Here is a 17,586-nt window from a genome sequence, read left to right as displayed (position 1 = left end):
TGCACAACTAATCAGGCATCAAAAGGCAAATTTGTTGATGAATTCAACATTTATTCCTTGGGTTCTAATTCCTTTGCTTTTATCTGTTTCTGGCTCATTGCCAAAGGCTAGTGAAGTGTGAAAATTTAGTTCTCAGGTAAATAGGCAACTTTCTTTTTTCTTTGGTTTGTAACTAGAATTGATTTTCTTTTACTTAGCAGTTCTGTAACCGAGCATCTGGAGTTGTTACAAACTTGACAAATCAAAACTGAAAATTGTTGCTACAAATGGATGCTTTTTGTTTCTTTACAAGTTTAGGTTACTTCTGTGCTTCTTACATGCAACACTCTAATGTTGTCTGTTCTAACAACATCAAAGCAGAAAGGCAAGAAAAGTTAGTTCAATCTGAGAACTTTCGTTCTTTCAAAATCTCTGCTATCTTATTCGAGAGGCAATATGCTGTTGACTGGATAGTGATCATTGGATTGACACCAACAGCACCTGGCAGAACACTAGCATCACAAACAAATAGACCTTCTGCCTCCCAACTCTCTCCATTCTCATCCACTGCACCGACTTTTTCACTCTTCCCCATTCTGCAACTCCCCATTTGGTGAGCAGAAAAATATGTTGTCCAATTCTGTACTAAAGATTTTGGTCCCCCTGCTGCTGTAACTTCATCAAGAAACTCTTCTAGTTCTCTTTCACTAGTACCCTTGCACTTGAACTTCTGTCCATCGCTCTGAAGTGTACCTACTTCAACAGCTCCTGCTGCTACCAAAATCCTCAATGCTTGACGCAACCCTGCCGTGAGGTTCTCTTTGTCTGTTGCATCGAATGTATGGCTTATCCTTCCCTCTGACCTGACTTCTCCTGATCCTCTGTCTCTAATCATCGAAAACAAATGAGCAGTTCTGGCATACTTCAGCATCCTTTTCTTTGATTCAAGCCCGGATTCCCAAGGGCGTAATGCTGCAAATGATGCTGGTCCTAAAGCAGGCGATTCTATAAGGGCTCTTACACTGGAATCATCCGATCCCACTTTATGGACAGAGGTGATAATGCCTCCCTCGTAGATTTTTCCCTTAAGTTCTGAATCGGACTCTGGAAAGTATCCCCAAGCCATTAATACTGGATGTAGATGAAGATTCCTTCCAATATGTTGATTCGTCAGACCACTAGAGATCATTAGAGGAGGAGTCAAAAGAGATCCACATGCTGAGATTGTCACTTTTGCTTCAATGCATAGTCTGTTTCTGATATCTCCATTCAAACACTTAGCAATCACTCCCAAACATTTACTCTTTCTCGATCTCCCATATTTATTCTTTTCGAGTACAAACTTCTCAGTTTTGCATCCTGTTATAATCACTGCACCACAAGCCACAGCATCCACCAGCCAAGTTGAATCAGTTCCTTTTTTATCTCCTGTTCTACAACCATAGTTACAAGAACCACAGTAGTGGTTTTCCGAGGAGTTCCTTGGCACAGATTCAACTTCAAGCCCAAGCTTTTCACAACCCCGACGGAGAATCTGGTTCTGAAACCCCTCTTCACTACATTTCTCTGTAACACCAATTCTTTGAGAAACTGTATCCATGGCAGATATATATTGGGAACTTGTGAAAAGTGGAATTTGGCAATCATTGGCCCATTCCTGGAGCACAGACATAGGTGTTTTGATGCAAGCTGACCAATTAACAGCAGAGCCACCCCCTACTGTTGATCCTGCTAGCAGCATCATCTTTCCATCCAGCGTTGCAAGGATTCCTCCTGATTCATATAATTCATTCATGGAGGGTCCTTCTAGGGAAGAGTAGTCTGTCTTAGTGAAATAATTTCCTTTCTCGATGACAACTACTTTCTGGCCAGATTTTGCAAGAACAGCAGCCGCAACTCCTCCACCACACCCTGAACCAACTATTACTACATCACATTTGATCTTGTAGAGCTTCTCTTTAGGAACTTCCTTGACTCTGAGGCCTTTCTGGACTAGGGAACTGACGATGGTCGACTCAGTTTCGTGCGTGGTCTCTACCATACCTTTCATTAGAGGTTTCTCATGTGGCGTAGTTGATGAGTCCTTGCGATTATCCACCTGATAGTCCATGGCTTCCCATGCTGGATTTTTTAAATCATCCCATACCTATGACAAGTTGAGATATCAAACCATGTGCTTTAGAAAAAGGATTTGGATGGTATATAATGACATTTAAATTGTGATTCGACATATGAGTTAGATTTTAAGAACAACTCAAGAGTTATACAAATCGCATCCTTTACAATAAGCCCTTATCCCTGGATGGTGAAGATTTCACTGCATCGGTTACTAAGTTTGCTATCCTATCACAGACAAGGAAAGTTACCAAAGGGGCAACCTAACTCAATTCACAAACTTCAACATCATACTTTTGAAACATGTTTTCCATTTGAGGAAAATGGCTAGAGGGTATACTAAAAGTCTGTTTGTCATTATATGCACAGCATTTGTTACTGAAAATGCATTTTCCTGCTCCAAATATTTACAGTCTATTAAAGTACCTTCAAGATTATACTTCTCAAATTTGTAAAAAATAACTTTCTAAACTGTATATTTTGTGTAGTTTTGCCTCAAGTGGTAAGTGAACTTAACCTGATGTATGCATCTGTTGTCATAGTGAGAAAGGAAAAAGAAAGATGTAGAATTAGAAAGTTTTGTGAACCTTTTCTATCCTCTATTCTTCTAGCATTAAAGTAAGAAGAATTCACAGGTAGATGGACAATCAATTCAGGCTGCTATAATGTCATTCTACCACAAGAAAAAGGATACTTGTCCAACATCATTATGGGTCTTAATTTTTTAAAGAACTATCCATCTGACTTGAAAGTAGAACTAAAAAAAACTGATCAACGATGATCTTTGGCACGGACTACCAGTCAAGAACAATGAAACCAAGATAATTTCACATCTCTGATTTGATTGTGGAAATATAGCTATCAGCATAAACATTCTGTTTCTGGAAAGGGCCAGTTTTGAGCGAATTACACTATTGACAGTATTTGTAAAAGCAAGGGTCGTTTGACCAAAAAAATAAAAATAAAAAAAGGGTCAGTTATAGTGGTGAGACACTAATCTCAACCCAATAAAAGGACAAATTTAATTGCTCACCTAGCCCCAATTCCCCCCACTTCAGGTAAAAGGGAGAAAGGACAGAACAGCTAAATCACAGAGTAAGATGGCAAAATTGTTAATCTTGCTACTGTTTTTGGAACTCACAGTGCTTTTTGTTAAAGAACAAGAAATTTCATTGGTCGGAGACAGCTCATCTAGTGCTCTTGATGACAGTAAAGTGGAAAACCAAGGAGCTAAGCTAATCTTTGTTGGCCATTGTTTGTGGCCACGAGAGGAGGAGTTGTACCATCCTTGCCTACCATGATCTAGTGAATCGTACATTTTGTGCTGCCTCACATACCAATGGATGTATATGGTTTCAGTAAAGTTATTTGGCATAACACAAGACTGAGTGACACCAAATTTTCTAAGTGGATTTTGTATACTTAAAGAATTGGTCAATGAAAACCTAAGACACGCCTATGCATGCAAGTGAATTCCAGTAAAATACAACTTGATACAATATTTAACAGTTCATTAGAGCGCAAATCATATGCATTACCTGTCAAACATAATTTATTTATTGTGATTACATCATTGTTGGAGAAAAAAAAAACTGTGGCTTTTGGGACTCTTAACTGTCCTTTCAAGACCATTAAACCTTTCAATAAAATAATGGAGAAAAGCATTGAGCTGGAATCATTTTGACTCTCAGTTTCCTTGCCCCAACAGGAAAATCATATATGCAAACTTCAGTATGTAAGAACAAAACTGAAATATGTCAGCCTGATCAGAGACTAGGCCTGCAGGGAAGGCCATTACCTGAGTGAAGAAGGCGTAAAGACACAAGAACTTGATAAATACAAATGGCAGCCTGATGGGAGTAAGGAACCTATGCTTGAACCATTTCTGGATAACTTTCTCTCTGTTTTCAACTGGGATGTCTGAAAACTTGTTGATGTATGGCCATTTTTCACCAAAACACAGGGTACCACATAGCAACAAAGTCCCCAGCCTTGTTGAAAGAATTATCAACAGGAGTCTTACCAAGATCACAGCCTCAAGAAACCCTCTCTTCACCGCAAGTTCAGCAACCTGCATAAACATCCAAAACATGTAACATCAATTCCATAAGCACTTCAATCAAAGGAGTCATCAAGAAAGTGTTGTCACTGTGTTTTTCTGCGTAATATGCTCTGGCAATTCTTTATTACCTCATCAGGGATTGGGTACTGAGCGCCTGAAGATTTGTAAAAAGACTGAATAGCTTCTTTAGTTTTGCCATCTTTCCCAACGATATCTGGAGAATTATTCAACGGCAAAGGTGGTATAAAGGCCTCACAGATACCAGTTAAAGCCTCCAATTCTGATGAAGAAAAACCATGGCTGTATTTTGTTTCTCTTCTCCCTCCCCTCAGCGAAGGATGGCACTGATCGTTTTCCATCTCTTCCTTTTCCCTCTTTTCCCTGCTTTCCGGGACAAAGAAACAGAAGAGCAAAAGCGATGCAAGGAGCTAAAAAAAAAAAACAGCTTGTTCAATATGTAAAACGGGCTTAACGTTAGACAAGATATTGATGAAATTTTTACTATTGCTTTGGGGGCTGAAGATACGGACCAATGAATTGCAGCTCTCCCTATTTATAGCCTCCCTAAGGACTCTGAACCATGAACCCAAGTCGGTGACTATAACTATACCCCGGCTGTCACAGGAGCAGTTTTCTATTTGGTAAAATATACTTTTTTCCTTGGAAAAAAAATGTATCAGGTTTGCTGATATATCAAAATTACACCCTTTTAGGCTATCTATTGCATTTAATACTTGTTTCTTTGAGCTATTCTATCCAGTCAATTAACTTTCCCTCGAAAGGCAAAACAAAACTGAATAGGAAAAGGAGTTTTGTAACGGATTCTAGTTGAGTACTTATTAAAATTAGTACTTTATAAACACGACTAAATTATATCTAACTTATCATATAAATGTATATATTAATAAATATTTTCCTCTCTTACCTTCACAAAATTTTTTGATTTAATTCTAGTTTTCTAAAAAAACAAATTAACAATTGAATACAATCTTAGCTAGTATCAAGCCGGCCATTGTTTGATAGACCCCAGAAAAAGTCTCAAATTGGTTAACATATCAAAATTATCCCGTTATGCTATATCCATTGTAGTTCGTATTTATTTCTCAGAACAACTCTATCCAATCAATTTACACTAGACTTGTATGCATGTCACTATGAAATCAGATGCATCACAATATTTTTTATCCTTTTTTAGAGAAAAAAAAAAAGCAATTTTAAATGCGATGAGTGATGACTGGACCAAATAGTAGCTACCATATAAATGCAATGATCCCATTTGGTTTACAAAATGAGTCTCTCAAGTCTCAAATTGTGTGGTCTATGGACACATACGTGTCCATACGTATGCATTGTTTGTTTCATGCATGCTTTGCCCCCACTTATCTTCCTAGAGATCCCCACTTGATTTATTAGTGGATGTACATTCATTCTAAAAAATCTAAAATCTGAAATTGGAATCTATTAAGTTATTGAATTTTTAAGTATTAAATCTGGCATATTTGACCATATATCATATTAAGTGATAAGTGAATATATAGCTTATCATCTATTTTTTTTAGAGTAAGTTTTGCCTAGAAAATTCAGTGTCATTTAATTAATTCAAATGTTCAATTTTTAATCATCAAACACGTATGAATATGTTAAAATCTGAATTTATTAAATTTAAATACTGGATTAAATTATTAAACAGGGCGTTGTATATCAAAAGTCTCAAATTTGCTATATATCAAAAGAGTTTTTCTGATAGGCATGTGATAATATACCCAAATCATGATCAACCTAATAATATATGAGTGCACGCACCAATTATATTACACCATTTTGTATACTTTTTCTAATTAATCTTACGTTTTTTCAAAATAACCACACCTGAACATTATATTGATGAATGTTAAGTCTGTCGACCGAGTACTCGTTAGACAGACCCATAACAAAATTATCCGTTATCCTATACATTGGATTTAGTATTTGTTTGTTTGTAAGTGTTCTCTTAAATCAATTTACTCGAGAGTCTAGACTTGTACGTTCACCATTGTAAATCAATGGAATTAGACACCAATAATGGTTCTACCCAGTGTATTTTGGATAAACTAGTAGGACTAATCAACAAGACTATCTATCGTGGGATGTTTAATCAATAAGACTGTCATGGGATGTTTAATCACTTTTTTGTGGTCGAGGGCCATGTTTCGTCTAGCTGGTGGGACTAAGCTTTCGGGTGCTAAATGTAACTTTATTATATGATTAACGCGCACTAATTTTGATGTGATTTTCTTGATCATCTTTTTCTAAGCACATGGGTTTCTACTTTCTTCTTTAATCTTCTATTCGTCTCTTGAAAACCATCAAACAAGAAACGTGGTTTGGAATTAATTTTATGTGGTCATGTTTAGTTGAGACTTCCATTGCAAATCAGGGTTTGCCCGCTTGCTCAAGTAATTAATTAAACTGATGCCAAAGGAAAGAAAATCGTGTCATGTATTTATTTCTTGAGACACTGGTTATGTGTTGTTTTCATGATAACAATTAATGACTAACCTTCCAAACCGTTACACTAATTCTGATTACTTAAAATCTGGGCTCCGGATTATCCGAATGTGTCCAGGTGTGATTCTGGGAAAACCATAAATGTTGTGTTGAAATGCCAAATTTTAAGGGTTTGGTTGAGTTTGTTGATTGGAACTGTTTGTTGACGTCCAATTCAGGGAAGTGGCTGATTTACCTTTTTATTCTAAAGATTCATATCCACCAATAATTAATGACCTCGCTTTGCATTAATTTTACTTTTTTTTTGATAAAAAGCAAATTTCATTAACCAATTGTTGAAAATCATCCATTTTAATAGTTGTTCTAATGGGACGTATTGAATCCGAGATCTCTTAATTACAGTCCCCCCTTCATTATCACCCAACCCAATATTCTCCCTCCTAATGGCAGGTTAAACATGTGTTAGAAAGAACGTACAAATCTACAATTTAACAGATACAATAGATCTGAAAATTTTTCGAACAGAAATACAAGAAATTTTCGAATGTGGACTGATTTAATCACCGTCTTAGTAGATGGATCTGGTTCCATGTATGTTACAAGCGTGGAGCTAGATTCATTTATTCGTGTCCTACTGAAGAACTGAATTTAATTTCTTGATTTTCTTCGTTTTTGGTTTACTAATTAAATTAGTCTAACTATTCAATGGATCTAAGGTGGGAAAGCACGGGCAAATATCTTCCTACGGCCTACCAACAATAATTTCTCATCAATATCGTAAAGAGACACTGAGGTAGCACCACCAACTAACACGACTACTAATGTTAAACAAACAAAAAAAAAAAAAAATCATTGCTCAACTTGAAATAATTAATGGCCTTTTAACGAATGACATCTAACTAGATTGTTATCTTTTATTCTTTCAAGTCGCAACCAATAATAGTAGCAATTCAATTTGAATAGGACAAATTTGACATTGAACCATCAATCAGAAACAAAACCGTTTCTTGAATTAATTTTTCATTCTAAAATGTTTGTTTGAAAACCTCATTCTTTGCAAATATATTATTTTTTTGTCGCATCATAAATACGTTCTTCAATCGCCGTTACCGACCACCTTCTTTTATCGCACCTATACTAAACCATAACAAGTGCTGCAGTGTGATTCTAAAAAAGAATTTTCAAATGCTCTTGTGTTCCAATACTCTCTTATGGAGACAATTTGCTTTAGACTAATTTTGATCTTTCCTCATAAACCCTCATTTGAAAGCCACAAGGAACGATAACAAGAAAAACTCGATCTAATTTCCTCAATATTCAACTGTGATTTAGGAAGGATTGAATTGGGAGGAATATTGAATCCAAGACCTCCCACTTTAAAAATAAAAAAATAAAAAACAAAAACTGTGATTCCTGATCATGGATTTAAATGCCAACTAATTGCATCAAATTGTCATGCAGCAAAATCATTTTTCTTTTGGGCAAAGGGGGAGAAATTGTGGAGGTCAAACCAGTTGGCTTACATAAGAGTTCCAACGATTTTCTACTCAGATTTCGGCATCAAATGAATCCCATGAGTCAACTGGGAAAAGAACAAAAAGTCACAATCTCCTTACCGTTTTACATTTTTTTCGTGTTAGGGAAGGTTAAGTCAAACATGTACCAACATTTTTAATGTTTGCAAGTTGCCAAATGATGATGTCTTACAACATACCATTAAAAAAAAATAAAAAATAAAAAAATTGCACCATTTGATGAATTGAAAAACCCAATAGGCTAGAGAGTGCGTCATCCAATTTTTTTATTTTTTGAATAACTTACCAAGAATGAGTTTATCATAGGTAAAAAGTCTTCTTTTTTTTTTTTTTTGGCTGATTTAGACTAGGGACTAATTTGTGATTGGATTTTGGAGAATATCCCACCGACAGGCTTTAATTTGGGGAGTTTATAGTTTGTAAATGTTACTTTCTTGTGACCTGGAAACATCACCATAACCAGCCTCTAAATCAGAGAGAAATTAATATGAAGTATGAAGTGATGCCATTCTCAAGGTTGAGATTGCAGTTCCTAAAAATGTTGATGGACTTTTATGCAATGCTCAACACAATCAAAAAATCCAGTCAAGTCCTTGAATTTTGTTAAATTAATCAATACGGACATATATAAGGTTTTACTTCTTTTTTTTTTTTTTTGCAGGCAATGATAATAATTTACCCTGCTCCTGCTCCTACACTAAGGGTGCGTTTGATAAAACTGAAATCTGAAATTTAAAATTTAAAAACTAAAGTTGAATTTTGTTAAATTAATCAAGCGGTCCGGTGAGGTTAACTAAAAAAACTATTATTTATAAAGTTTTACTCTTTTCCGCAATAATGTATAATACTCCTACGCTAACTTAAACTATTGGAGAGGAGGAGCGTAAAGGAACTCTACTTTTAATCCCAACCAACATAGAAGGTTTTAATTAATTTCGAACCCAGCTCTTTTTATCATACTTCAAAACATACCAGAGAAGTTTCAGAGAACGCCTCTGTGTCAAAGGGACGAACCAACAGCGTGCCATGATTTCTTTTTGAATTCAGCACACACATATATATATATGGGTTTTATTGTGTTACATTACAGTCCATTTGGGATTGCGATACTTTTATTAAAAAAAACAAAATGTACTTTTAAGCACTAAAAATACTACTAAAGTGTTTGATAACTAATTTTCTGTAACTTCAGAAATCCAATTTTTGATAACTTAAAATCACTCGTATCAGAAGTAATTTGATACACTTCAACTCCAATCAGAGGCCTACATCCTAGCACAGCTGTTGATATTTTCCAGATGGGAGTTTGGATAAGGATGGCGATTGATTGATAAGGCACATAGGTTTAAGCCCACAAGGTCACATGCATCAAGGACAATTATGGATTGTAATCACAGAGCTCTAACTCAGTGGTCATCACCGTTCTTGGTGGGGCGCGAGTTCAGGGTTCAACCCGTGTCTTCTATTAAATTGTCACTTTAGATGGTAGTTTTAATTGATTTTCTTCGATGGAGTATCTATTCACATCGAGTCCTCTCTTCTTTTTCTTAAATTATGATAGATTAGGTTATAGAAATTCTATCGTTGCGACAGAAACAAACAAAAAAAGGGCAATTATGTCATGTGAAAGGACTACTTTCCTACAAACAAACAAAGCGAGCATCATTAAGTCTAATTATCTCAGCCAATAGATTTTGGAAATGAAAACCACTGTAGGATCTAAGTTTGTTCATTACATAAATTTTTCGCTATCTAAATTCATGCACTTTTTACAGTTGGGAGTGTTGAGACTTTAAATCATAGTATAAATTAGACGGCTACACTGATTACTGCCGAAGACAAATTACACGTATAAATTAATGCTTTTTACATTATGGATCTGAAATTTTTCTTACATGTACAGGTATGGTTTGTGACACATTATTATGTCTGTTCATATTTGACCTTTAATCTTTAAAGGATTATTGAAAACCGACACATAATGGAAGATTAGGGTGGGGAAAGACAAGCAGTTTGATTGAGTCACGAAACCCATAGCAAAAGGCAGAAAGAAGTGTTATCATACATGATCTTCTTGTGAGCGTTGTGACACCCAACTAATTCGTGTGGTTCTCAGTCTTTCTTTTTTCACTTTATGGTTTCTTGGTCCACTTTAAAGCCTTTATATATATATATATTTGTCATAATACCTTTGTGTTTTTTTGGGTAAAAAACAAAAAAACTCCGTGATAAACCTAATATACAGAAAAGTCCCTTATGATTTCAAAACGTATAATATGACATCTCATATTTTTAACTAAATTATAAAGGTGATGGAATCCGTTAAACTTAACGAAAATGACTTATTAGAATCTAAAAAAAATTATACTTAATTTTTTACAAATATACATATTCTACCCCTTAACAAATAAAGAATAAAACAAATGATTTTGTTGAGTTGTCTTTTATTTAATTATATCAGGGCATGTTTGTCATTTCATTCATTTCCGTTAAATTTAACAGATTCCGTCACCTTTATAATTTAATTCAAAATATGAGATGTCGTGTTGTACGTTTTTAAATCACGGGAGATTTTTCTGTGTATTAGGTTTATCACAGAATTTTTTTTGCTTTTTACCTTTCTTTCTATTGATATAAATGTGCCTTCACATAGCATTTACAAAAAGAAGCAACTGCTCCATTAAGCCTGTGCCTCTCTTTTACAAATCAAATCACGGGGGAATCTAATTCCCATTTCCCACTTCACATCTGAAATCAGTTCCCACTTCACATCTGAAATTAATTTAGTAGCAAATCTTGCTGAACAGTAGTGACTCTCTTTTGGAGCTTCTACTAACAAAAGTAAAAGTAAGGTACGGCTCCGAAAAGATTCTTTTAGTTGTCCAATTACAAGCCATTCAACCCGTCTCTTAGTACTTTACAGTTAGGTAGAATGTTGATAGATGCCCAATTTTTCTCTAAAGCAAAAAATTAAAGTGCAAAGCTATCAAAAGCAATTGGTGCAGCCCATGTTGCTGTCCATTCTCCACCTGTATGGCTGTATCCCAAAACTCCTGCTTTGTTCCTGAGCTTACACGAATGGCAACAAATCGTTTGTCCTTATGGGTGCACAGCACAGTAAAGCTATACAACATCTCAAAGCAAAACCTAACGGAGAGTCAGTTGGCATGCTGGAGCTAGCAATTATCGATGGTTCACTGCTGGAGGCTGTGAAAAGAAGACTGATTTTATGAAAGGAAAATAACTTCACAACGATGGATAAGGAAGTTATTTTCCTCCGCTCGGTATAACTTATTTTCTGTCAGAAATTATTTTTCCAAATTAATTGACAGCTAACAACGAAAAATGTGAAAAATGTTTTCCGGAAAACATTTTCCGCCCAAGCAAACAGACCCTAAGTGCAATTGCTTCGCAATAGTGATCAAGCAATTGCCTTGTAACATCTCAAGGAAGTCTGAATTAATGAGAGACTTCATCTCTGATCTATGAAAAACAAGTGCATTTGGTTTGTGATCACCAGATCACTCAAAGCTAACGAAGAGCAGTACTATTAGAGCTCCAAAACAACTCGAGCAAAGCGTGCCTACTTGGAGCTTCATGCTAGAGCTAGTTCTATATTTCACAAACAAGAGAAACATCTGCTGTCAATTGAGTGTGCTCATGGCTCGTGTCAAAGGGCACAGCTTCAGATAAAGAAGGCCGAGAGGAGACCTCATGCTTTGCAACAATTTGAACAAGCCTCTATAAATTTTCAGAATAATTTATATGCTACCGAGTTGCAGTAACATTATAGTACAACATTATCTCACAGAAACTAACACAAAACTTAAACAGCAAGATTCTAGTAGTAGATTACAAAGCAGACATATATAACCTGTAAGGGGTACCATCAGGTATTGAGTTAAGGGATAAGTCTTTGGAGGAACTATGATGGCTATGATAAATACCTCCAAAGAGCCGGGCGATCTCTAGATACAAGGAGAACACGAGAAGCTAGGTAGTCAAAAGAAGGCGAATACAAGTCATCTGGTCCAATCACCTCTCTGACATTCCACATGTCTTTACCAGAATCAGGATCAAGCGACTGCAATACATCATCTTTCAGGGCATCAAATACAAAGAGGCCTTGTCCGTTAACTCCTATGACGAGTTCAGAATTTCCCCAAACTTGAGTAATAGCTGTGAAATGGGAGTGAGCATTTGATTCTGGTACAACATAGGTGCTATAAAGCCTCTGCTTGCGCAAGGAAAATTGTTGGATTTGAGAGCAATACTGCTTTCTTCCTGCTGACCTTAAATTAGTGCAGCCCATAAATACAGAATCACCACGTGAGAAAGTTGACTGCACATCAACACCAACTTTAGGAATCTTAAGGCCTATTCCAGATGGTTGGCGAAAATCTAATACATTGATGAAATCTGAGGTGCAGAACACACCATCATTGCCTTCAGCCTCAGAGGAGCTCACTCTGCACATGAAGAATACATACATTAGCAAATATACATAAAGAATGTTTTCTTGACCATCGCCAAGTGTCTTAAAATACTAAGTTGCTAAAATATCTGCCTCTTTAAAATGCCGTGACACCAAAAACTAGGATGCTTGCTGGAAAGGAAAATATGAATTGCCAAGGAACTGTAAGAAGTACTGATTCAAACAATACTATGAGATAAACTAACTGAAGACACCATGAGCTTCAACTTGCAGCTGACAAGCTTTTGCAAGAATGTATCAACAAGTGACTCCATGGGCGGGAATCAAATGTTTAAAAGAACATAAAGTACTCAAAATGCATTGAACTGGATGAAGTAAGTTAAACTGTACCTCTGTCGAACTCCTCCGCCCAATTCAGCATCCGTATTGTTCACGTGAAGAGCATCAATTTTCCGGTTGGAAGACGAAATAGATGACAATGCTTGAGGATGAAGGGAGCTGACATCCCAAAGGGAAATAGCTTCTGATTCAGCAATGACTACCTTTCCTCTATTTCTCCACTGCAAAGGGCTAGAGTAATCCATTCCCAGCACAGGTTTCTGCAGCTCCCATTTCATTATGTGCTCTCCATCACGAACGTCATAAACTCGTACCATCCTCTGAGAACTAGCTGCAGAAACAATAAGCGGTCCACAGGGTCTATACCACCACTGTTGGTTCTCTGGAGCAATACTTGTTGACAACACATTTCTTCTGAAAATTGTGTTATTAGGAAGGGGAGCAAGGGCTGTTCTAGCAGTAGAAAGTCCAGTTTCAGCATGAAAAGCTCGTACTTCTTTGGTATAAAAATCCCACGAGCAAAAACCTGAGACCACAGAATTCCCAGCAGATGCAGCAACAACATATCGTCCAGAACAACCATCTGCACTAGGAGCACGGATTAACCAACAATCTCTCCACATATTTGGAGAAACTCCATGAGGGGGCTTGTAAGTAGCCTTTCCCTGCAAAAAGAGAAAGCATAATCTCAAAGTATACCCCTAGGTGTCGCAGTATTACCACTTACACGGTCCCCTAGGTATTGCAATATTAACGCTTACACAGTTGCTGTGTCTTAGCTGCATAAACATGAAAAACACAAAAAAACCATTGAACATAACATTTCAGAAGCCACATGAAATGTATTTCCAGCAAAATAAATGAGGAAAGCCGGAGTATTCTCAGGCCGGATTGATGCCTATGTGACCTAAAATATAATAAGATGATTACAGAAAACTATAATCCTAAAGCACAATGGTAAGATAGATGGATGGCTACAATTACTCAGAGTTAATCGATGTAAGCCTTCATTCACTCTAGCCCTTCCAATCCCCCAAAATGTTGAATACCTTGCATGCCTAATTGGCTCTTTACATTTAATCAAAATTTTCATAAAAATCTAATCTTCAGTGCAGTAAAAACATAGCCATATACACAAACACAAGCAACATTTATCCTTCTTCCTCCTATTTCAGATTGTAAATTATGACTTTCAAGGTAGACGTGTCAGGTAGTCAACAATGAGTTCCACTAAATAGCAAACATTGACGTGTAAACATATTTATGCAGGAAAAGAAATATGCAAAAGAAAGGGAATAAATTAGGCATTTATAATGAAGTTCCAAATTGAAATTGACATCCATACCTCACTATTAATTATGTCATAGAAGGAACACGAACCATCATCATGAGCAAGAAGAACTGATTCTCCCTCTGACACAAACCAACCTCCTGTTGTCATCTTCTGTCCAATTTGATTCAACTCATACAAAGAACTATCTTCTGCCTCTTCTTCAATAATCATTCTCGACATGTTTTCTTGGTCGTCAAACTCTTCAAGCTTTTCATCTGCTAGCAGTGTAAGATCAAATGAACCTTTTCCATTCAGAGAGTCTGAGAGACGATTATTCTCTCTGGAAGTTACAGCTCCATCCGTCTCTTGGACTTCACTAATCTCCGGACCAAAAGTCCCAACTCTTATTGTATCCTCACACCTCCCCTGACTGAGAGAAGCCAAGAACTCCATAGCAATAGGATTCTCATCAACAGGACTTATTGACTTCTCTACTTTCAATTCACCATCTGTCACTACAACTTCAATCTTGTGACTTTCAGCACTTTCAGAGGCTGATTTCTGCGATGTCCTATCTCTAAGTAACTTATGATGTGGAAACAATCTTGCTTCTAATTCATTTGCATTCAACGCCTTAACCAAACTCTTTCCTTCATCCACTTTGTTCACTTGCATCTTCTCCGATGCTTTAACTTTCTCAACATCAATCTCAGAACTTGCTACCACATTAGCCTTCAGATCATCATCGTTGTTGCCAACACTACCCATTGCCTTCTCAATCCCTGTAATCTTTTCCTGGATATCAGACAAAATCATCTTTGAATTATCGGGATTGTTCAAATCCAGCATCTCCTTTGTCCTCTTGATATCTGAGGCAATCCTCCTCACCTTCCCTTCCAAAAAAGCAAGCTTTTCATGAAGTTTACTTGGATACTTAACATTGGCACTTGAACCACTGACCCCATTTCCATTTCCATCTTTAATCTTCAAAACACCACCCGATCTGTTCATCATTTTTGACTCCTTAGTTTTTGATTCCTTGGAATTAATTTCACTAACGTCTTTTTCCTTCAATGTCCCAGACAATCCAGCTGCTTTATTCCCCATTATGGAGCCCCTCAATTCACCGCCATCTCTTTCTTTAGGAATCATCAAACTCAATTCACCACCATCTCTTTCTTCATGCTTCATCAAACTTGAAGATTTTGATTCTTTTTTACTAAATTCAACACCATTTCCCAAACAAGATTCCACCTTTTCATCCTTAATATTCTCAATTTTCACGTTCCTACTCAAATTCAGCTTTTCATCAGAATCATCCAACTTGAATTTTACCGAGTTTGAGCTCAAATTAACCTCTTTTTCATCATAAACTTCACCACTTTTTATTAAATTCTCTGCACCCCCCTTCAGAAGCTCACTTTTTTCACCCACTTTCTCATTCAAACACTTAAAGCTCCCTCTTTTTTTCTCCACAGACGAATTCCTAGATTTCCCAGAACTCAATAAACCTCTATTAAACTCGGAAGGGCTAGAACTCCTACCTCTCTGCACCGACACCTGCACCGGCGCCGATGAAGTCGACCATCGAGGACGTCCTTCAACCTCGTTATTGGCAAACCCATGAAAGCCATTACCCACTCCATTTGCGGCAGATATTTTATCCATCCTAGGCATGGCTTTCATGATTGGTTTCTGGGATTGCACCATCGCCGCCCGGCCCCTAGATGTAGGCCTTGAGTTCTCCTTTCCGGCGGGCCTCTTGAGACTCTCTTTACTGCCGCAGCCACGGCTGAAAAGAGGTTTTTCGGATTGTGGGGTGAGGGATTTTGGGTGTTTCAATGTGGTGGTGGCGGCGTTGGCAGTGATCTTCGCTCCGCCGCCGCCGCGTTCCTTAAGCCGGCGAACTGATGACATGGTAGACATAAATATGATTTTGTCTGCCAAAAGTTGTTGGAATGTTGGATTTGAGGTGTGATTTTAGGGTGAGGAAAATGAGGTTTTTGTGAGCTTTTCTTTGGTGTTTTTAAGGTACGAATTAAGGTTAAGGATAGCGAGTAGACGATGAAATGTTGGTGACGAGGGAAAAGCCCAGATTTTTGTGATTTTGAATTTTGAAACTTGCCGGGTCCATATGGCAGCTTTGCCGTCTCCATTTTAGGGTTAATTTCAGAAACCTCCCCTGAGGTTTCCCCTAATCACACTTAGCACCCCTTAACTTTGAGAAATCACACTTACCACCCTTGGCAGAATGAAGTGACATGCTGTACCAATCAGTAGAGGAGAAATTACAATGCTACCCCCTATTATTAAGTAATTCTTGTGCAGGAAAATGCTGCAAAAATTTAAAAAATTGAGGCTATATTAATTGAAAATTGAAAGAACAACATTGCTCTCATTTTTGGCGCACAATTTGAGCGCCATTTTTGTTATCTTGTAAAGTCAATATAATGGAGTAATAGGTGTACATTAGCTTCTTCGCACTATCATTAATTCCAGGACCATGTACAGGGCAATGTGCCTGTGATAGTTTCAGGTCAGGGGAGTAATATAAGTCGTGCACAACAAAATGCTACTTTGAATGCCCAAGTTAATTTGCAAGCTAGCACAAATGCTGCTTAAAAAAAAAAAAGTAAGCATTATCATGCCAAAGATTCATGATCAAATTGATCCCAAACAAGTGCTTTTTTTGCTGAACAATAAACCAACATAATATTGATTAAGTTGTAATTTTTTGATGTAGAAAGGGAGGCCTTCAAAGAGAACCAGAGATGTTGTGAACAATAATGTCACCCATGATGAAGTTGTAACTCCAACATAGGGATAGCAAAACCCCTTTGGACCACCTATACAAGCTACTCAAAATGATGGTTCTCAACCTAGAACTTCTATTAGCATCAATACTTCTGCAACAAAGACTTCTCACAGTGTATCAGGGCATTTCCAAGTGGTTTTAACGATGCTAAAGGCTCCCTGCAATCCTTACTCTTGGTTTTTGAAGTAGTACAAGTACTCTTTATTATCAAAATGCATGGTAGAAGACTTATTGTATTTTTGGTGTATTTCATCTGGTGGAATATGCATTGCCATATACTAATCTTATAATATATAGCAACGCATTGATGTACTAGTTGCTTAGAAAGACATGTTGATGCATTAGTTGTACGAACAGATATGAATAGTGGCATATTTTTTGGAATCTTAGTTTGGCTTAGACTTAGCTAAACATGTGACCGTGGGAAGTACATATCTGATTGGATTGTCACAAGTACCATACAAAACAGGCTCAATTTCCTCAACTTTCTACTTTGAATTGCCTATGATTATGAAGGCTAAAACAATTGGTAATCAATTACAGCAT

The 17,586-nt window shown here is 36.9% G+C and overlaps 2 protein-coding genes across 2 annotated transcripts; both read right to left on the bottom strand.

Annotated features, from left to right (window-relative positions):
• Positions 1-222: 222 nt before the first annotated feature.
• On the bottom strand, positions 223-4,656 carry LOC113734310 (long-chain-alcohol oxidase FAO1-like). The gene is made up of 3 exons (XM_027260801.2): positions 4,285-4,656; positions 3,893-4,165; positions 223-2,125 (listed from the first exon to the last, which is right to left on the bottom strand). Exons 1-3 carry the CDS (start codon positions 4,513-4,515, stop codon positions 380-382), a joined length of 2,250 nt encoding a protein of 749 aa, XP_027116602.1. The 5' UTR covers positions 4,516-4,656; the 3' UTR covers positions 223-379.
• A 7,237-nt stretch (positions 4,657-11,893) lies between these two features.
• Positions 11,894-16,396, bottom strand: LOC113734309 (KIN14B-interacting protein At4g14310-like). Its single transcript, XM_027260799.2, has 3 exons — positions 14,298-16,396; positions 13,004-13,617; positions 11,894-12,647 (listed from the first exon to the last, which is right to left on the bottom strand). The coding sequence occupies exons 1-3, from the start codon at positions 16,149-16,151 to the stop codon at positions 12,113-12,115; spliced, it is 3,003 nt and encodes a 1,000-aa protein (XP_027116600.1). The 5' UTR covers positions 16,152-16,396; the 3' UTR covers positions 11,894-12,112.
• Between the last annotated feature and the right edge of the window lie 1,190 nt (positions 16,397-17,586).

The sequence above is a fragment of the Coffea arabica genome, chromosome 3c (assembly GCF_036785885.1).
Source record: "Coffea arabica cultivar ET-39 chromosome 3c, Coffea Arabica ET-39 HiFi, whole genome shotgun sequence".
Lineage (NCBI taxonomy): Eukaryota > Viridiplantae > Streptophyta > Magnoliopsida > Gentianales > Rubiaceae > Coffea > Coffea arabica.
This window is presented reverse-complemented; position numbering and strand designations above follow the sequence as displayed.

Bases quoted from the DNA above. Each gene is read 5' to 3' on its own strand.
- LOC113734310 (XM_027260801.2), bottom strand. From the start codon at position 4,515: ATGGAAAACGATCAGTGCCATCCTTCGCTGAGGGGAGGGAGAAGAGAA. The intron at 4,166-4,284 runs GTAATAAAGAAT...ATGTTTATGCAG, and splicing joins AGTACCCAATCCCTGATGAG to GTTGCTGAACTTGCGGTGAA. The intron at 2,126-3,892 runs GTAATGGCCTTC...AACTTGTCATAG, and splicing joins TTTACGCCTTCTTCACTCAG to GTATGGGATGATTTAAAAAA.
- LOC113734309 (XM_027260799.2), bottom strand. From the start codon at position 16,151: ATGTCTACCATGTCATCAGTTCGCCGGCTTAAGGAACGCGGCGGCGGC. The intron at 13,618-14,297 runs GTATGGATGTCA...CTCTTTTTGCAG, and splicing joins ATGACATAATTAATAGTGAG to GGAAAGGCTACTTACAAGCC. The intron at 12,648-13,003 runs GTACAGTTTAAC...CTTCATGTGCAG, and splicing joins GGCGGAGGAGTTCGACAGAG to AGTGAGCTCCTCTGAGGCTG.